The following is a 23,626-nucleotide window of genomic DNA, read 5'->3' on the forward strand; positions in this document are numbered from 1 at the left end:
GGGGAGAGGGGAGATGAAAATTCCAGTCCTTCATCGTAATTTTCTCCTTGTTACAGGACACCGGGCAGTGAGCCCCCTTTTCTGTGGTAGTTGAGTTTCCCTTGTTTGCATGATTGGCACTGATCTCGCTACGTTGCTGGGAGACGACGGCTCCCCGGTTTTCCTCGCGAGGGCACGTCTCACGGCTAAACTTTCTCCCCGCAGAGTGTGGGAACTTGACACCAGTGCGAGATGGGCCGTGTACTCCAAGACTTCGTCCTGTCAGCTCCTATGGGAACATCCGAGCGGTCACCACGGTGAGGAACCTGAACAAGTCTCTGCAGAACCTCAGCTTGAATGAAGAATGTAAGAGGGCTTGCGAGAGTCTTCCGTTTTTCCTTCCTCCTTTTCCCACGTGACTTTGTTTTGTTCCTTTCTCAGCTCTTCTCTGCTGTGGCATGTCATGAGGAAAGGGCCTTGAGCTGACTGTTACCACACGGTATCCAGCTGCCACCCGCAAGGGAACAATTCCCAGGCTAACAGGCTATTCAGTGGTATTGACATTATAAGCTACTAGTGACCAATCAGGGCATCTCCTCATGCACATGGCTTTTACCAGCCTGGGTCTACTGAGGACTTGATGCTCACCCTCTAATGCAGGGCTACTCAACATGCAGCCCATGGGTGGAAGGCAAAACGAAAAAGTAGTCAATATCATGGTTGTCTGTTGCTATGTGTTTTAGTAGTTAAATACCTGGACTGTCATTGCTCATTAAAAGTGCTGCCATATGGTAGAAATCGGGTCACTATTGCGTTTTATTAACATCAGCAGAACTGACTTAAATGGGGCCTGTGTCATGTAGTCTTGCCTTAATCTTTATATTCATGCCCGTCAGTGTGAAAGAAGCTAGTTGCATATATATTTGTATGTAGATGCAACCACACTTAAGTTGCTGTGAGTATCATTGTGGTCCCCGGGGCTTCCAAAATTGAGTAGCTCTGCTCTCATGAAACGTTCAGTGTTCAGAAAGAGGGGTTGGTGGATTTGCCTTGCCCGAGGAAGTTCTCTTTACCTGTTGAATGTCCCAGGGCTCATAACCATTACGTGATGCGTGAGCAAATAAGGTTCATTTGGCAGCATTTGTGTTTGTCTCTCCCCACTTCTCTCTCGGCAGCTGGCGGCTCTGTCGCGTTTTCTCCTGGGAATCTCAGTACCAGCAGCAGCGCTAGCAGCACCTTGGGCAGCCCGGAGAATGAAGAGTACCTCCTGTCGTTTGAGACCATCGACAAGATGCGAAGGGTCAGCTCCTACTCCTCGCTGAATTCGCTGATCGGTGAGTAAGGGCCCTTCCCCCTTGCATTGGTTTTCCAGCTTTCATTCCCTTCCTCTGAGGTGAGGCTCCTCAGAGAATCATAGAACCATAGAGCTGGAAGAGACCTCAGAAGGTCATCAAGTCCAGCCCCCTGCTCTAGGCAGGACCAATCCCAACTAAATCAACCCGGCCAGGGCTTCGTTGATAGACCTCATTGCAGCGGCAAGAGCAAACACCGGCGTGCTGGGGGAGTGAGGTTGAGTGAAGAAGGGAGAAAGGGAGTTGACCTGAGGGCCTTGGGGCGAATGGGCCTTAGCAATGACATAGCTGCTGAAGTGTGGTCATAGCCCTGTGTTTGTGACAAAGAAAGGGATTCCTGCCGGGAACTTGAGCATGAAAAGGGTAGCAGCATCTACTGGAATCTTCCAGTCCCTGCAGTGTCATGGGCTAGAAATGGAGAGGAAGGCTCTTCCGTCCATGGGCCTGATTGCTGGGCTCATTGGCATGGACTTCACCTGCAGTTGTTTTTCATCTCTGAGGAAGCGTTGCCCCAATGATTTTCCATCTGAGTGTGTTTGCACATGATTACATGGGGTGCCAGAAGGAAGAAACCCTTGGCTTTGTCTGTCTTGGTTGGCAAAAGCATGGCACAGAAATGTGTTCTGAACCAAGCGCATCACAGCTGATCACTTTACATCTCTTTGGGCTCCCGAGCACCAAAGCTCAACAGCCCTGCTCTGCAGTCAAGCCATCGCTCCTCGGTCAATACGCAGCAGGGCTGAGACGTTGGTGCCCAAAACAAAGGAGGAAGGAGAATGGACTCACACTTCCTCCGCGCATGCTGATGTGCATGTCGGATGGAACCTGGCTTTGCTTTTGTGCATCGGCAGTGGGCGTTCTGCTCTGCGCTCGTTCCGTTCTTTGATTATTTTCCTGATGCCTTTTTCAGGCTCAGCCGATTGCGACAGATGCATTTGTCTTTAGCTTGCTGTCTTTTCAAACCTTTCTGATGTGGCTGGAGAACAGCCAGGCACCGCGCCAGGAACCCAGTGTTTGGAATGCAGGCTTGCTCTGGGCTGGAGAAATCAGTGCACCGCTGGAGAAATGATGGGGGAGGCTCATCCCCTTCCATTATGGTCAGTTGCTGTAAAAAATCCCGCCCTCCCGTTGTCACGTGGAGGAGTAATGATCTGCAACACGTACGCCCCACACGCCAGGAGTAGAACGATTCTGGGGTCCTATGAGTGAACACGTCAATTGGCACCTCATGTAGGCTGTTCATGAATGACTGGCAGATCCCCTGACCCTCGAGAGAGTAAAATCAATCTTGTCCTGGCCTAACAAAGTGCAGTCACTGGTGTCTTAATTCAGTCACAGGACATGACCGATAATGACCCTGGTCCCTTCTGAGTGGGCACAACAGGACGCAGCTGTCCCTGGGGCAGGTTAAAGCCTTAGCTCCCTTCTTCGCCTCCTCTCTGCGCCACACTCTCCCAGTCTCCTTCCACCGCAAAGACCAGCTGCCTGCTTGCGAGTTTGTTTGTGTCTCCAAAGAGCTTTACTGCATGGTTGAGAAAAAGTCGAGAAATGAGCTGGAGATGAGTGAGGGAAGCTTAAGAAAACAAAAAAGCGGCACTCCAAAGCCTCCCTCATTCATATTCAATCAGGAAGAGCTCATATCCAGCTGTAAACGACAGAGCTTTATAGAAGTGTTTAAAATTCATAACTTACACGGAATCCCATTACCTTCGGCGTTTGCCTGTTTAAAGTTGGGGTGTTTTTTCATTTCTGCTAAAGAATTGCTGTCTCCCAGCCTGCTCTGCGCTAGGTCCCAAAGGGAAGATTTTTTTTCAGAATGTCTTCAATTCTGCCCACTCTGGTAGGTTGACGCCTTGCCATGCAGCAGGCCCCAGTTTGAGCTGATCCTGTAGAGTCCCTCCTGGAACTGACAAGGCCAGCTGGGACCACTGTTGTATTAATTTAGATGGAATCCACGAGCCCAAAAAGTCAAAGGTGTTTACGTGACGCAGTCACTGCCCTGCAGTAGTGTTAAAAACCAGGTTTTCAGAGACTTGAGCCTGGCTAGTACCATGGTGAACATGTTATTAAAAACCCTTTTAATCTTTGATGAAAGATTAAAAAAAAAAGCAAAAACCAGAGCAATTGCAATATAGAAAGTAACCCTGTCTCTTTTCTAGCATTCCTTATTCCCTTTCACTGAAAGGAGTCTTTAACCAAAAAAGGCCCCTTCTTTGAGTTTTTTAGGGTATGTCTACACAACAGCATTATTTCTGAATAACGGACATGATTCCAAAATAACGTATTGCACGTCTACACAGCAAGCCCATTATTTTGAAATAAATTTGATCTAGTGTGGTTCCTACTCCGACTTCTGTAACCCTCATTGTACGAGTAAGGGAAGTCGGAGGAAGAGTGCACTATTGTGAAATCAGTGCTGTGTGAGACGTGCCCAAATTCAAAATAAGCTGTCTCGAGGTAAGCTACGCAATTAGCATAGCTCAGGTTGCATCGCTTATTTCGAGTGTAGCCCCGCTGTGCAGACGTACCCTCGGAAGGTAGTAAACGTGGTAGCAATTGGATGTTGGGGGGAAGGAGAAGTTAGCCGAGATGGACAGGAGCAGTCGTCATTGCTGAGGTTGTTCCCAAAAGATAGCCCAAGACAAGCGCACGCAAGAGGGAAGAGAAAAGAGCAGCAAAGACAGAAAATCTGTCTCCAGTGTTGATTTTCCTATGCAGCCTCCCTGCTGGAAAACCACCAGTATGGCAGATGGTGTTATAAGCCACTTGGAGCCATGGCAAACTTGTATCTGTGTCGAGCTGTCGAGGGTACTGCTTTTGTCTGCCTCTCTGGCCACAGGCTGACAGCAGTGCTGTGAAATATACCCCCTTGGCCAGCTAACCCCGGCACGCATTGAACAGAAGGCAAAAGGAGAGGAAGAGGAAAGCAAATAAATCAAGGGTGGGGGAGGAAAAGAACACAGGGGGTGACTGAATGTCTCATCCCAGGTGATAGTCAGGATTTAGCCACAGCCTGTGGAGAGGCCCGTCTTCTGAGACCCTCTCTCCGACCTGGTCTGTTACAGACCCTCCTTCAGGATGGGGCTGAAGAAGGTTGAGGGTCCCGGATGGTCGGGGTGGCACCCGTAACGGAGAAGCTTGTCCCGTCCCCTTCTCTCACTGTTGCCAGCTAGCATTCACATCCGCGCGGCTGCATTTTCCCCCAAGAATCTTTGTGAATGACCCCAAAAGGCGCAATGGGTGGACTAGCCCATCGCTCGTCATTTTGTTCACCCGCTAGCCATCATTTCTGATGCCCCGATCTCAGTCCATTAATTTCTGGTCTCTCACGTCTCTTTCTTACTAGGCATGATCTGAACACAGTCCTTGAACAATATGACTGGTAGGGATGTAAAGGGTTAACCGGTTACCCAGTAAGTATTCGCTTTGCTGGCGTGCTTACTGGGGTAACCAGTTAACTGGTGCTTGGCCCAGCCGGAGCAGCCGCGCCCCTCCTTCCCCAAGCGCCGTGAGGCATGCTTGGCCCATCCTGGCTGCTCCAGCCCAGCCGGCCCCACTGCGGCATGGGTATGGGGTTCTCCAGTGTCCTCCCCCCCCGCAGCATGGTGCAGTGTTAAACATGTACAGGTTGGATCTCTCTGGTCCGGAACCCTCGGGACCTCACCGGTCCGAGGTGAGGGATTTTGTCGGTCTGGGGAGGTCATTTCTGGACCCCTGCCACTGGCCTCCCGGCTCGCTCCCCACCTCCTGCCAGCCCTGCTGCCCTGCCAACCCTGCTGGGCAGCCATTGCTCTAGGACCCGCTGGGCAGCCACTGCCAAGCACCACGCCGGCCTGCTGGCCTCCCCACCTCCTGCTGGCCCGGTGGTCCTAGAGCCCCCACATGCAGCCCACAGCCCCACCAGGCAGCCACCGGGCACCCTGTCAAACGTGTTGGGGAGCGGGAAGCGGGTCTGTGCGGGACTGCAAAGGCCCCTTTCTACATCCTGCGCCGCTTCTGCCCCACGTCACTGGGACTAGCCCAGTGAGCGTCCTTCTGCATTGCAGGGTATTGGGGGAAGGCGTTTACTATTGATCCATCACCAGCTTCCTCTGGGAGCAGCTTTAGCCTTGGGAAGTACTGTGCCTCCGCGCTCCCGGAGAGTCGGAGCAGAGCGGTCGGAGGGCCCAGAGAGGCTGGAGTGGGAGGTGACCTCCCGAGACCCTAGGAACAAGGTTAAGATTCTGTCTCCGGTATTTTTAATAAGACGAGCCCAGATCACGGATCATCAACAAAAAATTCATGCACACTCGCGACATGTGCCTGCCTGACTTTATCTGGGGCTGGAGGGACAAACCAAGTGCTGCCGGCGTTTGCAGCTGCTCCAGCCCCCTACTCCTGCAGCTGAGGCTAACTGCTAGTCCAGCCCCAGGGGGGCTGGCCCAACCCCAGACCCTACTCTAGTGGCCAGGACCACTGGTCAGCTGTTCACTGGCTCTGGGGCTGGCTGCTGGTCTGTTCTAGCAGCTGCTGCGCCAGCAGTCCCTGGACTGACCCTGAAGCCATGGAGGTCCTGGAACATCACAGAATCCATGACGTGTGTGACACTCACAACCTTACCTATGAATAGACCGAGGGTTCCACCTATAAATGGTGCGATCTCTGCAGGAAATAGTCATTCTCCAACTGCTGTCGTGCAGTGGTTTGCCCCTAAGGAGTTGGGCTGCCTCTCACACCTACTGAAGTGGAGTTCACAGAGCAATCTGAATTTTAGATCTTTTTGTATCCGAATCTAGGTCTCTCCAAGTCTTATGTTTTACTCATGAGAAGAGGGATGTGGAGGATAAATTTAGAGTGCAGAGGTGGGATTACCAGTGATAAGAATAATATATCAGCATACCCATCCACCCCTCACTGTTCAGTCTGAAATAGTTCAGCTGTATGTGTCAGTCCAAAACTTGTTGTTCACTTCAGTAAGAACATACAAAAGCAGAGAAAAGCTGATGTCACCAATCAAAAATGCCCAAAGTGCTGAGATTTTGGGCAATTTGTGGGGTGTGGACTGCATCTTCTTTTGGCGCTCCAGGTTTAGAATCACTGTAGAATTATGGCGAGGCCAAAACCACAGAGAAAGCCAAACCAAGGAAAGAGGTGACACACCGACAGTGATGTTTTAATGCGTGTGTGGACTCAGGTTGCAAGGTTGAAGATCTGAACCAATTGTGCCGCCCTGCTGTTTGCTGTTAAATTGAATGAAGCAGTACGCACACCCGCACAAAACCCAAACAGTCCGTGAAGAAAGGCAATTTATTTTTGACGTTCATAGCTGAGAGGAATCATTTTGTAAATCTGCATTGCAAGGTCTGTTTAACCCGTGTTGAATCGGTCCAGCTAATTACAGAGCTGTCATTTTAAATGAACTCTCCCCGCTCGCCTAGTTCTTTGTCTGTGTCGCGTGGATTTTTTTTATTGTAGTCCATTATGTGAAATGAAGCCATTGTTCCCTCCCGCTGTCCGAATCTCCTGTCATTATCACACTGACTCAGGCGCTTCAAGTTGAACAAAGAGCTATGAGCTGCGTCACTCCTGCTGAATCCATTTGATGAGCAACACTGTTAGGAAAGGAAGGGAAGGGAACACGCCGTCAAGCACTAACGCTAATGAGTCGAAAAAGCCTTTATAGAAATTCCCTCTGTTCCTGGCAGAAGCTGTCGAACGAATGAGGATTGCATTGGTGAAGTCCTTCTCCACCCCACCCCACCCCCACCCCCCCCGCAAGCTTGATGCGTAAAAAATGTCTTGGGGGGTTTTCTTCCTGCTTGCGTCACAAGTGAGGGCGTTATCCGAGGGGCTGGAGATACTGCGAGCTGGATTCCCTCCTCTCCCACTTCTTCCCCCCACCGCCTTCTCTTTCTCTAAAAGCAGCCAAGCCCTCTAGATTCCCACTTGCCCTTATGTAACTTCCCGCGCAGGCCAAACACAGTGGAGGCAGGACGCTGAGCAGGCTTCAGGGAGCCTGTGCCACAGCTTACCTGGCTGGCTGCGTCAGCGGCTGGCCTGCATTATCTCCAGGCTTTTATCACCTTGTCTGTCTTGGGTGAGTTGTTTTCAAGGTGAATTTGCTGCTTGTGCAAAGCCAGGCTGAAGCCAGTGGCCTGGCAAACGCAGACCGGCACTGTGCCAGCTTCTTCTGAGTACCTTTGGGGCAGCAGGCCTGGCTTGCTCCACAGCAGAGACTGGCTTTGGTTTCTGATGCTTTTTTTCCCCCCCTTTATTTTAAAAATAAACAAATGGCTGCCACAGTCAGGGCTAAATCATTGCCTTATGGCCAGAGTCAGAATTCGCACCTGGATGTGCAGACACTCCTCCCTGCCACCAAGCAGCGCCCTCCTTCCCCTAACCGAGCAGCCAGGCTATTGGTTTTGAACACTGTTGGCTCTGGGCTCTGTAAACATGGAGACAGACTGGAGCGGGAACCTTTGTGGAGTCTGGTTCCTCTTGCACCTGCCGTGACGTCCTGAAGAGCAAATTTGACCTGGCTGCATCTTTTCGGAGCCCCACATGGTTGTGAGGATCGGTGGCAATCCCATACGAACCCTGCGTATTGGCAGAGCGAGGGAAGCTCGTGAGAGTTTGATGGACAGACCGCCCAGGATGTCATCAACAGCGGAGAGCCCTGAGGTCGGCATGTGCAGCTCTTGCTGGCGTGAGTAGACGTCGCTGGCAAATCTCCGGGGCCCTGGTGGGTGGAGAGGCCCTGTTCTTTGCAGGCTGTGCGAGGACATGGGCCTTCCTCGCCGCCCTGTTGTGTGGGCCGTGCCTGTCACATCATGATGAATGTTTCTGGCACAAGGGAGAGTCCCTCGTGTAAGCTAGACAGGCATCTGGAAACCAGTGCGGTCTGTGCACTGCTCAAGCTGGTAACCGTCCGGCTTCCATCTTGGGCCAGAGTTCAGAACTGAGCTGCCAGTGTGTGTTTTCTCTTGACCCGAGTGTCGAGCACAGACACTGTCGGAGGCGAGCGCTTGCTTGTCAGCCAAGGGGCTGCATCTTCCTAACGAAAAGCTTTGTTCAGAGGCCTCTGGGAGCACATGGGGAAAGGCCACCGCTTTCTGCACCATTTACCATTCATTGTGACTCACTTGAAAAGTCTATTTCGGTTCCCTTTGTCCCTACAGCACCTGCCTTGTTCCCGAGATTGGTGTCAGAGCTGTAGTACCTGGCGGATGGTGTAGGAGGCATGAAAGAAAATGGCCAGTGTGCCTAAAACCAGTCAAATAAAATGTTCACAGGAGTCTTATCAATCATACAAACTCTTATTTATTTGATTTATAAGGTGCATTTATGACTCCCTCTCCGGGCATATACTAAACAGCAGACGTTCAGTGACCACGTTGGTAATTAGCAAATTGATTTAATTGCTGTTTAAAGGGTTGGCTCAACCTTCTGCCCTGTAAAATGAAGCGCCCTGATACCTCATTATTAGCATTTAGAGTTTGCATACACCTGTGGAATACATAAAGTCCTGGAAATACTAGCTGCATAGCTAACCTTGAACAGGGCAAAAGGATTGTAATTAATGTAGCTATTCAGAGAGGCTCCGGCCTTCTTACCCATTGAGTAGACCTCAGACAAGTTGGTCAATTGACTTGCTTAAGTGGATTAATTAAACAAGTACTTGAATGCTAATTCCGGGCAGATAGTCTGTGTCTGTCTGTCTAGCCCTTGCAGACATCCCAAAGGGATCACACAGTGAGAGTTTCTTCTGGTTTTTTTGGATTGTGCTTACTTTGATCTTCTCTAACTGCCATTGTAAAGTTCAAAAGCAGCTCTTCCTTGGGAGGAAATGAATCCCTCGCCCCCCCGAGGCCTCGGGGTGACCACAGCTTTCTGATTGTGTGTGCTCTCTGTGTTTTCTGCCCTAGGAGTCTCTTTCAATAGTGTTTACACCCAAATCTGGAGAGTCCTTCTACACCTGGCTGCTGACCCATACCCAGATGTCTCCGATGTGGCCATGAAAGTGCTCAACAGCATTGCCTACAAGGTATGACCGCCAGTCTTCATGTGGTGCCTATGTGTGGAGGGTTTTCCATCCCCGGACAAAGCGCAGGGGGACTGGATTTATATATGCCCAGTTGGAGGGCCATGGTAAGTGACCCAGCTCAGTCTGAGCCAGCGCTGTACTGGTAGAGAAGGAACCCCCGCCATCCAAACCAAACCGCCCTGGCGAGTCCCTGGCCAAATAAAAATGACTCTTTGAGGGGGAGGCCGGAATTATTTCAGAGGTGCCATTGTTAGCTGGAGGCCTTAAAAACCTGAGTCTTGCTTACTTGTCCAGCAAGTCCTTGGGGAGGCCTGACAGTCTTCAGTAAATTATCACTTTGCAAACTGATGTAGATCGTGCAAGCGGGACTGGCCTGGAGAGTGACGCCACCCCGGCCCTCTAGTCCAGGTGAACATGTGAGTCTGCATGAGACCCCCTTCCTGCTCCTCCCCTCTTCAGCACAAGCCTAAGTCACCCTGCTCCTCACATTTCATCCTGCTGAGAAATCCCTGGAGGCCAGCAGCACTGCTACTCCAGAATTGCCAGCCCGGGGAGCTGTACCAGCGCCCTCCCCCTCCCACCAGAAAACAAGCACCTGATCCCTTCAGGGCTTCTAATCACCAGCCGCCCGCACTGGGATGCCACCCAGACATGCTCCTGCCCACCCATTGGGATTCCACCTGCACAGTTGCTCTAGCAGGACCACGACCCGTTCCAAAGCAAGATGGAGTCTCTTGCTGATTTTACCCCATCACTTCGACGTGAGCTCCTGAGCTGGCCTGACTGTAAGAGATGCAGCAACACCATCCACTCTGACAGTGCTAGAGACCCTGCTTTACATCCGTTTGTGACCTGGAAGTTAGTTCCCAATGAACCCCTTTGTTCACTTGTTTTGGATACGCTCACGGCTCAGGCTGCAGGCTTCAAGTCTGGGCATTGCGGGGAGGTTGGATTTTTGTGTAACTTCTCCTCCTGAGGTGGTGAGCTGAGCTCTCCCGTTCGTGACTCGGGTACCTCTGCTGCAGACTGGCAAATCTCAAATTCAAAGTGCGGGGGGAATCGGAGCTTTCAGACTCTCCTTTCTGGACCACGTTGTGGTCGTCGTTAGATTCTGCAAACAGAAGCTCTAGTTCTAAAATGGCGGGATTGCCCGGGGCGTACAGCAGATCTAGGCTCCCCTTTTCCTTTCTTACCTGTTTCTCTGGGGCTTACCCCTTTGCTACAAAAGAGCTGCATGAGCACCCCCGGCGAGGTGGCGGTGTCCTGTAAATGTCTTCACTAACGTAGCACAGTGCTGCTGAGCCAGCAGGGGCTATGGGCTTGTGAACGTTGTGGTGTCGGGGTGGGGAATGGACGCTGGGCCAGGACTGGTACATTTTGATGGTAACTTTTTAAGGCTCAGACCTAAGCCCTGCAGCACTGGACAAAGTTCCTTCTTCACTGGAGGCCCCAATCTGGATTTTGGGGGGTAGCTCTCCTGGCTTGCTGACTCCTCCCCTATTTTCTTTCGGGCCGTATGCTGAGGACCCCAACTCCCAGGCTGCTTCTGGGGGTAGGAAGCTGTGGTAAGGGTGAGGGGAAGTAGGAAAATCCCTCTCGTTGACCATGAGCGCATCCCAGATTTCACTGGGCATCAGCGTGGGCACGGTTTAAGCACACAGACCTCTTGCATCTCATGCTGCATTTCCCTGGTGACTGCTCTAAGGCCCCTGCGCTCGGAGGCAGCGGGGTCAGATGGTTTTACACCTGAAACAACCGAAGCATTTGTCATCGCCAAGATTTCCAGCAACTCTGCCTGCTTGCCCCCTTCGCCTGAGCTCGTTACCCAAAGCTGCCATCTCCCCTCCTGACAAGGGTGTGGTGTGGCTACTGCAGGAACAAGCCCCCGAACGGAGTAGCACAGCTGCCGTGTGGATTATTTCCTGTCTGTGGATCACTGCACCGTAGCCCTCGCTTGCGTATCACTTCCATAGAAAGGTGCACCTGTTCCCCTTGCGTAGCTCTTTTCACTTCATACCCCCATGGTGCATTGCTTCAGCCTCTCCAGCAAACCACACTGGCCCCCGCCACTCCTGGTGAGGGAGACCTGCCTGTAAAATTCTACAAACCTTGGGCCTTTTTTGACTAAGTTAGTTAATGATGGATTAGAGCTGGCTAGTTAACTAGTTATCTTCTACCCTCCCGCCACTCGCATCATGTGCCCTTCCCCCTGCCCCAGATAATGGCTCAAGTACGAAGTTTGATTTGCAGTGCACGTGGGCAGTGATGTTCCGGCACCTGTGTCTAATGGTGACAGCGGGGAGCCTCGGGAAGCAACGGTTTCAGGCCCTCGGTAGGCTCGCTCAGGTGCCAGGCCTTCTTGCTAAGAGCACAGAGTGCCTGCTTTCCAGCGGCTGCTGCTCGTGTGTTTGGAGAGCAGGTGGATGTAACACAATCGTGACTACTTGTGCCTCTTTGGAGCCAGATCTGTGACATTCAAGAGGGATTGATTCTCCTAAAAGCAATTGCCATTGTGAATTTTCTACTAGGGCATCTCTGGGGGAGGGAGGGAAGAAGAAAGCCGAGCCTGCCTCGGCAGGTCCTCTGGCTCCCTCCCAGAGCGACAGGACAGAGTCTGTGTGCGCTCGCAGGCACGAGTGCCTCAATTTTGGGTCCACGTTGAATTGTTGTGTGTGGAAAGTGCAAAGGCAGATACAGCTGCTCCCACTGGACACTGCTCTGCCTTTCATGCTATTGACTGCCTGGATCCCAGAAAGGCAGGCAGACGGCTCTTTCTGCTCCCGTCGTGAATGTCTGACTCATGGGTCACGTACTGGATCAACACTCCTGCGCGTTGGAGGTTCTCTCGGCCAGCACCCAGGTCTTTTGCCCCGTTGTACAATGCAGGCGTTTCAAGAGGCCATAAACGTCCATTTGCCCGTGTGACTTTTGGGGGCTAGCAGGAACGGCTGCACTTTGTTCCAGCCGGTTTTCAAAGGCGCAGTCACACGTCTGTCCCTTAAAAGCTCTTCTAGCAGGCGAAAGCCAGGTGTTTTAAAAGGAGGAGTCCAAGGAGCCTGAGTTTTGGGGGTTTAAGCAAACTGAAGATTTTCCTTTTTTTTTTTTTTTTTTTTTTTTTTTTTTTTTTTTTAAGGTGGCTGATGCCCTGGGCTGGAACCGTGCACAGCCTGGGGGGAGGTGAGAGCGTTTGAGTTCATCGCTGACACTTCTCTGGCTGATACTTGCAGCTGCAGCCTGGCTTCCTTAGCTGGAAGGAAATTATTTCTCTTGCATTTTCTGTTGCATTGTCCCATGCGGAACTAGTTTGGAATGCTTTGAGATCCTCTGGTGAACGTTTGTACCTCCAAACGGCCACACGGGCTCAGACCAATGGTCCATCTAGCCCAGTCTCCTGTCTTCTGACACTGGCCAATGTCAGATGCTTCAAAGACAGTGAACAGAACAGGGCAACCATCGAGCGATCTTCCCTTGTCACACCGTCCCAGCATGTGACAGTCGGAGGCCAATGGTCATTGACGGACAGGGGAACCGACAGCCTGCGCAGACCCCGGGCAAGGTGTGGGGAGGGTCTGGCTCTGTGCTCCTGCAAGGAACGGACTGGGGGCAGCCAGCCCTTCGTGCCACCTGGAGCGCAGTGCACCCGTTTCTCCCACCCTCAGAGCCGTGCAGTGCTCCGATGGCAACTTAAATGGTTGGGGCAGCAGCCACCACCACTATCACAGTATCAGCAGTGGCAGCTGGGAGCCCCAGACCCCTTCGAATTGCTGGACCCCTATCGGTGGGCCTGTTGATGGACCGAGCCTCCAGGAACGTAGCTAATTAGTTTTGGAATCTAGTTACAGTTTCGTCCTTCATCACATCCTGCGGCAGCAAGTTCCACAGGTTGACGGGATGTGGCAGGAAGTGCTTCCCATTTGTTTTAAACCCGCTGCCTGTTCATTTCATTGGGCAGCCCCTGGTTCTGGTGTTATGCAAAGGGGTAGATAACATGTCTTCATTCACTTGTGCCACATCTGTCCTAATTGTATAGGCCTCTATTATAACCCCCCCATTCCCTCCCCCCGTTGTTGTCTCTTTTCCAAGCTGAACAATGACAGTCTTTTTCACCACTCCAGTGTGAAAACTGCCCTACCCAGAATCCTTTTTGCGCCCTTTTTCTGTACATTTTCCATTCTGATGTATCTTGGCTGAGATGACCAAAGCTGCATGTAGTAGTCAAGGTGCCGGGGATTTCTAAAGTGACATTTTACAGTCTTATTATCTATCCCTTTCCTAATGGCTCCTCACATTCTGTTTGCTTTCTTGATTGCTGCTGCACATTGAACGAATATGTTCAGAAAGCTATCCACAGTGACCCCCAGATCTCTTCCTGGAGTTGTAACAGCTCATTTAGACCTCGTCGTTTTGTATGCATAGCCGGGATGACGTTTTCCAATGGGCATCGCTTTGCACTTATCAACATTGAATTCATCTGCCATTTTTGGTGCCCAGTCACCCAGTTTTGTGAAAGCCGCTTGTAACTCGGTGCCGTCAGCTTTGGACTGAACCGTCTGTCTTCTGCCAACTTTGCCCCTCCTCCATTAACCCCTTTTACCAGATCATTTGCAAATTGGTAGAACAGTACTGGTTCAAGTACAGATCCCTGGGGGGAAACCCCACTATTTTTCTCTCCATTTCTGAAAACTGTTTATTCCTATCCTTTGTTTCCTATCTTTTAACCAGACCTTATCTCTTGTCCCATGACAGCTTAGTTTTCTTCAGAGCCTTTAGTGACGGACCTTGTCAAAGGCTTTTTGAAAACCCAGATACACTTTACCCACTGGATCATCCTCGTCCACATGTTGGTTGACCCTGTCAGAGAATTCTGATGATTGGTATGGCTTGATTTCCCTACACAGAAGCCATCATGCCTTTCCACAGCAAATTGTGTTCATCGGTGTGTCACATAATTCTGTTCTTTCCTATCAGTTTGCCTGGTACTGAGGTAGGCTTACCAGCCTGTAGTTGCCAGGATTGCCTCTGGAGCCTTTTTTTTTTTAAATGGCATCGCATTAGCCATCTTCGAGTCATCAGCTACATAAGCTGATTGAAATGATCAGTTACAGATAATAGTTCTGCAATTTCATACATGAGTTCCTTTAGGACTCTCGGGTAAATACCATCGGGTCCTGGTGACTCATTACTATTTAATTTATTTGTTTATTCCAAAGCCACCTCTATCAATTCCTTAATCTGGGACTGTTCCTCAGATTTGTCACCAACTAAGAATGGCTCATATGTGGGAATCGCCCTCACGTCCTCTGTAATGAAGACCGATGCAAAAAATTCATTTAGCCATGGAGGGTTTTTTCCTTCCTTGAATGCTGTTTTAGCATGTTGATTGTCCTGCGGCCCGACTGAGCGTGTAGCAGCCTTCCTGCTTCTGTTGTACTTTAAAAATATTTTCGTTGTTCGTTTTGGCATCTTTTGCTAGTTGCTTCTCAAATTCTCTCAGACTGCCTAAATATACTGATACAATTGACTTACCAGAGTTTATGCTCCTTTCTCTTTTCTCCAATAGGATTTGACTTCCAATTTTTTAAAGGATGCCTTTTTGCCTGTAACCACTGTGCTTTGGCTCTGTTTAGCCACGCTGGCTTTTTTTGGTCCTCTTACTCTTCAAGGTGTAGATGTTCAATTATTATTATTCAGACCTAGAAACAGACAGACGCAAACCAGCAGGCTGCCGCACTCTAATGGAGGGCAGGTATACTGGGCCTTTGGAAAATAGCTTTCTCTTCCCCGAATAAACTCACAGCCCGCTACCAGGAAATGAAGGCAGGCCGACACCTGAGGCTAGCTAATGACTTGCTGGAGGGAGCAAGCTAAAAAATACCTGCAGCCAATTAAACCCTGTGGGGCTGCTTTAAAAGGTTGCCCCAAAGTAAGGAGGGGGGAAGACAGCGTGTCGGACCGGAAGGAGGCAGTGCGGTACAGAAGAGCGCTGTGGGTGAGAGCTGAGGACGGACTAGCAGGCACCAGAGGGAAGGTTCTGGGAGGGATTGTTTGGGGAAGTGGCCCAGGGAAAAAGCTGCCAGAGTGGAAGCAAAACCCTCCCTATCTGTTGCTGCTGGGCCGGAACCTGCGGTAGTGGGCAGGCCCAGGTTCCCCCCACGCCAACACAGAGACTGCCCCTGAGAAGGGAGCCCAGGACTGCAGAGGGGTTTTCACCCCAAAGGCACAAACTAGCCTGTCAGGAGGATGGCTCAGTTAGCCGCCGTCCCTGCCTCTTGGAAAGGGAGAGGGGCCGTGTGGCGGGCCACAGCGAGCCTCTGAGGCAAACACCATCTGCCGGTAACACGGGACCCACGGGGCGCGGCGGGAGCTTTGCCACGCAACAGAAGGAAGCTGGGAAGAACCCTTGGGTCACAGCTCTACTGGCAGGGAAAGCTCGTTCAGGAGTGAGAAATCTGGATTGGAACTTTTGCTGAGAGGGTCAGTTTTGAGTGTGATAGGAAATCGTTTCTTTCCTGAGACGAGAGAGGAAGAAAGCTCATTGCTACAAGGTAACCCCTAAGCTTGCTACTCGCCCATTGGCAGTGGAGATCTTAGCTGGTAATTTAATCATGGGAAAGGATTAGGTGTCACTCAAAAGCCTTTCCCCAGTACGTGGCAGAAGGGCCTTTTTCGATACAGGTTTCCTGACAGACCAAGAGGTTTACTAATCCAATAGTGGTTGGATGGGAGCTGTTCAGGAGGCCGTGATACGCCCCGCTCTGGTAGTTTAATCACATTTAACCTGGGACATGAGATTTTATTGGAGAATAAATAACTGTAGTTGCTGTTGGCCCCTTCTCGGTTGTTGAATCCTTTGATTTTTCTTAGGCAACAGTAAATGCCCGTCCCCAGCGCATCCTCGACAGCGCCTCCCTCACGCAGTCTGCCCCCGCCAGCCCCACCAACAAGGGCATGCACATCCACCAAGTGGGGTAAGTGGCCTCTGAAATGGTATTTCCTTGCCAATTACAGCTGTGCGGATCCATGCACTAACCATTCGGCCACCCCAGTGAACCGAGACGCAGATGGGGGGCCCAGCAGAACGCTCGGTAGCTTTCTACCCCGCAGTGCCCAGAACACTGGGAAAGGGGAAATCTCTGTAAAAAGCTGGGGATTTCCTGCTGCCACCCTTATCTGGACAAGGGGCGGCCTGGCACGCTGACGGCAGGATAAATGCTCTCGTTCCTCACCCTTTGAGCTGGGAAAATGGGCCCTGCGTTTTCCCGCAGAACTGATCTGCCTTCTCACCGCTTAGAGACGGTGAGGACCCAGGGTTGCTTGATCCACAGCAGAGGCTGCATCTATAGTGATCCAGGGCAAGAATGACATGGGCAAATCTGAGCTTTCAAAATGAGCTTTCCAACCCCATCCTCCCTCTCCCCCCCTCCCCCCCCCCCCGTGGAAACCAGCGATTGGCCGTTTGGATCTTGCAGCCCTGCTAACGTGTCCTGCCAGAAAACCGCCCGGCGGAACAGGGGCACAAACGTGGAACGAGTCGGTGTTTCACTGGCCTTGTAACAGGATAAACATCAGGCTCTCTCGGCCTGATATGCTGCAGCCGACATGGCCCCTGACATCCTTGGTCAACTAGACTCGCTATTAACGTGCTTTGGCCAAAGGTGCCTTGACTGAGTTCATGGGAATTGTCGTGGCCCTGGGGACCGGCGTGTTCCCACTGAGCACAGCTGTTTCAGTCTCTGGGCCTGCGCTTAGGTCGGCACAGACGCGTAGTTTATATTTTGAAGTCCGTGCCAGGGAAGTCTAAAGCAGTGGTCCCCAACGCGGTGCCCATGGGCGCCATGGCACCCGCTGGGGCATTTATGTGCGCCCACTGAAACATCTGGGCTGGCCCCGGCCCCGGTGCGTGGCACATGTGTGGTGCCAGCCCTGGGCTCAGGGTGTGTGGGCGGCCCCTATCCCTGGCGCACGGCACATGCGTGGTGCCGGCGTAGGCCGCGTGGGCAGCCCCCACCTCCGGAAGCGCGGCACATGAGCGACCCTGCCCCTGGGCGCCCAGCAGCCACGAAAGGTTGAGGACCACTGGAAAGCCTTAAAAACCAAACTTGTCTCTCTCCAAGTTAAAACCCCTTGCGAAGGAAAGATGAAGGGGTGGCCCAGATACGTGATGTCGAGGGCATGCCATTCTCCAGCACCCAGATTTCCAGTCTAGCCTTAGTCTTCCCCCGGCCGATGGGTTTTTCCCCCTTAGTGGGAAACAGGTCATTTCTCCGAGGTGGAAGCCATGGTTTGGTTGCATCTCCCTCCGGAGTAGGGATGTGGGGAAAAAAAAAAAAAAAAAGTTAGTAATGTAACCGGGTCACCATTAAAAAAGCTTAGTGGTTACACACCGCAGGCTTCCTAGGAGCGGAGCTGAGAGCCGTCGTGTAACCAGAACAGAAACTGACAAGCTGATCAGTTAACCGTTTAAACGGTTCCCCTCTTGCACCGCCCCGTGCAGAGGAGCCGGAGTTTCGGCAGCTGCTCATCACTTGGGTCAGAAAGTGAGGGCAAGGCCGGGCTTCGATGCCACGTTTGTCCCTGTGTTCTTTCCCAATGTTAGAGGGTCCCCTCCGACGGCCAGCACAAGCATCTCCAGCCTGACAAACGACGTGACGAAGCAGCCAGTCAGCCGGGACATCCCATCCGCAAGACCTTCGAACGTCGGCAATCTCGGGGCCCAGTACACCCCCCACTCCCACCAGTTCCCCAGGACACGGAAAATGTTTGACAAAGGGCCAGATCAGGTAAAATGGCTCTTCCGCCTCGCTGTGGCCCCCCCGCCTTGTGCACTGTTTGTCACAGACTGTTCTTTGCTCTCCTCCTTTATAAATATCCCGCTTCGCTTTTTGCCGCTGCCACTGACTCATTTAGTTTCCCCTAATCCTGACAACATCAATAACGTAAAAAATGAAATGGATCGTTTTTCCTTGTCTCGAGGATAAATGTCGCTTTGTGGCTCTTGAGGTGACGTTCCTCGCTGCAGATGCAGAGAAGTGTTTAATTGGAAAAGGTTATTTATTGTTCTGTAAACAGTCAGCCACTTTACATAAATTAGGCTGCTACCTCGCCTTAATGAACAAAGTTTCAGAGGAATTCTCAGAGGCCTGGCGCCAGGCTCCTTCCTTGCAGCAGAAAATGTCAGCTCCTTTCCACAAGGCCCTCCCAAAGGAGCAGCCGTTGTCACGCAGTTGTAGGTCACAAGTCTTTAGAACCCCCTGGTGCTGAGCCAGAGAATTTGCCGAACCATGGGAGGTCAATATTGTCTAGCTCCAACACTGGCAACACTCCCATTGCTTGCGGGGCTCTTAGGAGACATTTAGGGTCAATTAGAACTAACGCAGAGCCTGCGAGCCAGGCCTGGGGGCTGGAAACAAGCTTTGCCCCTGATAAGTAGCCATCCAGCTCACTAAAATCATGCCAGACCAGAGTGCGCCAGAGGAGAGATTCAGCCTCTGTCAGGACAAACACGTGTTCTCCATCGAGTCCCTTCAGCTAGAACAACCCATAGCAGCTCCACGTGGCTCCGGGTGGGGGAGCACACGGGTCTGGCTGCGAGGGTCCGTTCGTGGCTCGACCATCTGTTTAGCACTTGCCCAAGGCGAGCGGGTGCAAGTATCCCTACGTCGCTATGGGAACCCCCGCCCCCGTCCCGCTGAGCTAGAGCTGCCGGCGGTGGGGGGAAGCGAGAGGCTGTCTCTGTGTCAGAAGGAACCCCGATGGGCTCCGCGAGGGCTTTACGAACCCGACACGTTGCCGGCACTGGCCAGAGCCAGGTGGGTGCAGGGCAGATTTTAGGCCATTCAGCCGGTTCATTTCCCTCTGACCTTGGATCGTTGGAGGTTCCTTCGCAGAGGCTGCCAAACTGGCCACGTGTGAGAGAGCCGGGGTGGTGGGGGCAGCGGGTTCCTTGTGGGAGGAGGAAGAACCCCCCTCACCAGCGTGCAGCTCCTGCTGTTAGAACACGCCCCAGGGCCAGCCCTGGAGACTGACTTGCTCTCTGCACAGCCGCAGCCCTAGCAGGGCCTCCAGGGAGAAGAGGGGAAGTCAGCCTTCCTGGTGCCTCTGCCAAGGCTGCCAGCTCTCCGTGAGGTGGGCACCTGGCTGCTAGGAATTGGAGCCCCCCACCCTCCCGCAAGTCACTTCCCCTCCCGTAAGCCACCACCCAGCAATCGGATGGGAATGGCTTGGGCACCCAGCCAGGCAGGAGGGACCAGACTCATGTCAGCCACTTCAAGTGGCAACTGGCAGATCCCACCACGAATCCACGTCGCCACCCAGTCCCGAAGGCGGGCACAACTGTAAAGCACTGGAGTAGGCTTGAGAGGCCTGTGCCCCCTGCTCCCACATGCCTGGTCACCCCTTTTTAATGGCTGCGCCTAGGCTGGCCCTTGTACCAACCTGTGGGCTGCGGGGGTTTCTTGAATCACATTCCCCATCCCCAGCTGTGCCCTGTGCCAGCTCAGCCAGGCCGTGGAGAGGAGCCGGTGCCATCACGTCCTACTCGCAGGATAGTTGTGCCCAGAGGCCCTGATAGTTCGGGGAACCCGCGCTGCGGGTAGCGTCCAAGCGCTCTCCCCGAGGGGCTGTTCTTTCCAGATCTCGCGTCGCAGCGGCACCTTTCAGCGTCCGTCTCTCGGCTGCTCCTCTCGCTTGAAGCCGCCCGGTGATCTGCGTGGCGCATGGGTCCTGGGAGGGGAGCCAGCGCTCTGAGTGGGAGAGGACAGGATCATGAGGCAAAACTGTTTCCCTCCGTGTTCGCTTCTCTTCCTGGGCAGACCACGGACGATGCAGACGATGCCGTTGGACACAAAATCTTCATTTCCGCCACCATGCAGACAGGGTTCTGTGACTGGAGCGCCAAGTATTTTGCTCAGCCGGTCATGAAGGTAATATTCTCCCTCCCTCCAATCGCAGCCCTCCTCTCTTGGCCACGTGGACAGGCGGGACACCGACCCCGGGGAATGTGGGCGCCGCGTACTTGCCCCTCCCGCCTCGTTCCCTTTGTGATCATCCTGTGATATGAGCGTTGCCCACCCCACGCCCACCCTATCCCTGCGGCTTTTTAGATCCCCGTGCCACCTTGCCTGTACCATGTGGGCGCAGGAGTGGAGGGGTTAGTGACATGCTACCAGGGAAAGCGCCCCCCGTGTGAGCAGAAAGGGATGCAAAGCAGGAGTGCGAGTGTGTGGGGAGAGCGTGCTTGTGGGTGCCCCCGCTTGGGTCAGCAAAGCAGCGCTGCCTGGCTGCAAAGGCCAAGTGTGGCCGCAGCTTCCCAGGCTTTGAATTCTCCGTTGCTGACCGATGGGCAGATGCCATGGCTGAGCCGAGATGCCTCTCCCAGTGGCAGAATGTGCTCCACTTACGTCCACTGGGAGACGCCCCGGTCTATACGCAGCTCAGAGTAACAGCTAGGGATGTAAGCGAGTGTTCAAGATGTCAACTGCTCCCCCCCCCCCCCACAACCACAGCCTCTGTATCAGAGGGAGCAAGGGGGTTGGGAACAGGAGCCGGTGCTTGGGGGGAGCTGGCTTAAAAGCTGGTTCTCCACAGTACCGCTGCCCTCCCCAGCTGTGCTGCTGCCTCTCTTGGAGGTGGGGGGAGGTTGCCGCGAAGCAGCTCCTCTCTGTGTGGGCCCAGGCTTGCCACAGGCAGAGGCTGCTCCAGCAGCAGCCCCTGTCCGCGGAGAGTGCCAGCTCCCCATGGGTACCCCCCGAACAGGGGCTGCTGGACCTGGGCCCGGCTCAGTCCTGGCTCACGCTGGTCCGGGACCCCGTGGCTCTGCAGTTTCAATGTAATGGAAGTCAGGCTGCAGTGGGGGTAGCTCCTGGACCAGCGCGAGCCAGGACTGAGCGCCTTCCCCCATCGACTAATGACGATAAGCCAATTACCCGCCTCTTAACATTCTTAGCCACGGCCAGAAATCCAGCCCTCCACTAACCAGAGTAACTGGGCCACGCTCTGATCTCTGCAGCGATGCCACAAGAACGAGGACTGATTTTAAGGCAGGGAATGGGAGGCGGGACATTCTGCCAAAGAAACTTGACGCCCAATGCCTCCTACGTGATCTGAGTTGTAGAGGGAGGGCTTGTTCCAAAGCAGCGGGCTCCACAGCATTGGAAGTAACTGCGTTTTGCCCATCCTTTTCCTTACTAGGTGCCTGAAACGTTTGGGTTCAAATAGGAGGTTTCTCCCTCCCATCTTGTTGCTTTCTTCTTGCTTAATTCTCCCGTGACGCTGTGATGCTGAATGTTACATGGCAATGATTTCTATAAGGTGGCTGTGCTAAGCAGAGAAGTGATTTAATTGTCCTGTATTTAACACCTACCAAGCACACCGAAGACTAAGCGTGCCTGGCAAGTGGTAACTGAGTCTCACAAGCAAGATGGAAGAGGGTGGGCAGGGAGATAGAATCACAGAACACTGGAACTGGAAGGGACCTTGAGAGGTCATCAAGTCCAGTCCCCTGCCTTCATGGCAGGACCCAGCACCATATAGACCATCCCTGACAGATGTTATCGAACATGCTCTTAAATATCTCCAGGGATGGAGATTTCACAACCTCTCCAGGCAATTTATTCCAGTGTTTAACCACCCTGACAGGTAGGAAGTTTATCCTAATGTCCAGGGCTCGACAATTAGTGTAATGTACTCACCTTTGGCAAGTAGATTACAAGCCGGCACAGCCGCGCAGTACGGTAAGTGCATGTGCAGCGTGCTGAACCGCGCAGCTGGCGAGTGGGGCTCGCCGCCGCTTGGTGAGCCCTGCTAATGTCCAACCTAAACCTCCCTTGCTGCAGTTTAAGCCCATTGTTTCTTGTCCTGTTCTCAGAGGCCAGGGAGAATCATTTTTCCCCTCCTCCTGGATGACACCCTTTTAGGTACTTGAAACCCGCTCTCATGTCCCCTCTGAGTTCTTCTTTCCAAACTAAACAAGTCCAGTTCTTTCAGTTTTCCCTCCTAGCTCATGTTCTCTAGACCTTTTATCATTTTTGTTGCTCTTCTCTGGACCTTCTTCAGTTTCTCCACATCTTTCTAGAAATGTGGTGCCCAGACTAGACACAATACTTCAATTGAGGCCTAACCAGAGCAGAGCGGGAAAATGACTTCTCGTGTCTTGCTCACAACACGCCTGTTAATGCATCCCAGAATCACGTTTGCTTTTTTTGCAGCAGTGTCACACTGTTGACTCATATTTAGCTGCTTGTCCGCTCTGACCCCTAGATCCCTTTCTGCAGGACTCCTTCCCAGACAGTCGCTACCCATTCTTTGTGTGTGAAACGGATTGTTCCTTCCTAAGTGGAGCACTTTGCATTTGTCCTTACTAAACTTCATTCTGTTGACCTCAGTCCATTTCTCCAGTTTGTCCAGATCATTTTGAATTTTGACCCTCTCCTCCAAAGCAGTTGGTAAGCAAAGCAAAGACAAGACTTGGTTGCAGGTGCAGGCGTGAGGCATGTGTACATCCGCCTGGGGACACCGTAGTCTACAGTCGTTACATAGCAAAGAAATGCTGTCCGACCCCAGTACTAGCTTTTCTAGCAACTCTTTTAAAACTTGCTTGACGTGGAAGTCCTTCTTTACAAGCCAGTTTTGTTTTGTGTGTGCTTATGACAAGAAATGATCTTGTTCTGAGCCAGGCAGCCAGGGGTGTAGTCAGGTTCACTTTCCTGGAAAAACGTTGGAGATTAATCATTCCTCACTGCCAGGCCAGAGAACAGTAGAACCACCTAGATTGTTAGAATAAACATCCCTCGCTTTCTGCTGTGTAAGGAAGCCCCGGCATTCCGGCAGCAAGGTTAAAGATGCAGCTTTCTTCCCACCTTTGCCTGGCTGTGCTGATGCTTAAAACAAGCAGAGGAAATTGTTGCGAACGCGCCTTAAGCGAAGACTATTTAATCCCAGCGTCAGCAGAGCGTGTCCTCCGCGCCACGATAGGTTTGACCCTGCTTGCTTGAGTGCAGCGTTAGAGCTGTGACAGGCTCACAGGCATCTTGTAAAATCTCCTTTATCTCAGAAAAGGGGGGTTGACAGCAGCCGAGGCTCTGAAATAGCTCCCAGACGAAACTCCCACCACCTTGTTTATTAAAAGAAATTACAAATTACAGGAAGGACAGAGGGTGGTTGTGTTGCTGACGAGTCTTTTTCTAGATGTGTGCACAAGTCAGAGGGTATCCTCCACCCCGGTCACTATCAAGTGCAGTCTGAGCCATACACCACAGCCTGTGCTGGGGCAAAA

The 23,626-nt window shown here is 52.4% G+C and overlaps 1 protein-coding gene across 6 annotated transcripts in view; it reads left to right on the plus strand.

The window, feature by feature from the left end:
• Nucleotides 1-23,626, plus strand: part of RPTOR (regulatory associated protein of MTOR complex 1) — a 306,816-nt gene that overhangs the window by 231,813 nt on the left and 51,377 nt on the right. For all 6 annotated transcript variants that reach the window (XM_075904085.2, XM_075904088.2, XM_075904089.2 and 3 more), the window contains 6 exons: nt 205-345; nt 1,155-1,313; nt 9,236-9,354; nt 16,219-16,322; nt 17,951-18,134; nt 20,166-20,276. In XM_075904085.2, coding sequence (XP_075760200.1) covers nt 205-345; nt 1,155-1,313; nt 9,236-9,354; nt 16,219-16,322; nt 17,951-18,134; nt 20,166-20,276 — 818 coding nt within the window. The remainder of the gene's footprint in view (nt 1-204; nt 346-1,154; nt 1,314-9,235; nt 9,355-16,218; nt 16,323-17,950; nt 18,135-20,165; nt 20,277-23,626) is intronic.

Source organism: Pelodiscus sinensis, chromosome 20 (assembly GCF_052426305.1).
Source record: "Pelodiscus sinensis isolate ZL-2025 chromosome 20, ASM5242630v1, whole genome shotgun sequence".
Classification (NCBI taxonomy): Eukaryota; Metazoa; Chordata; order Testudines; family Trionychidae; genus Pelodiscus; species Pelodiscus sinensis.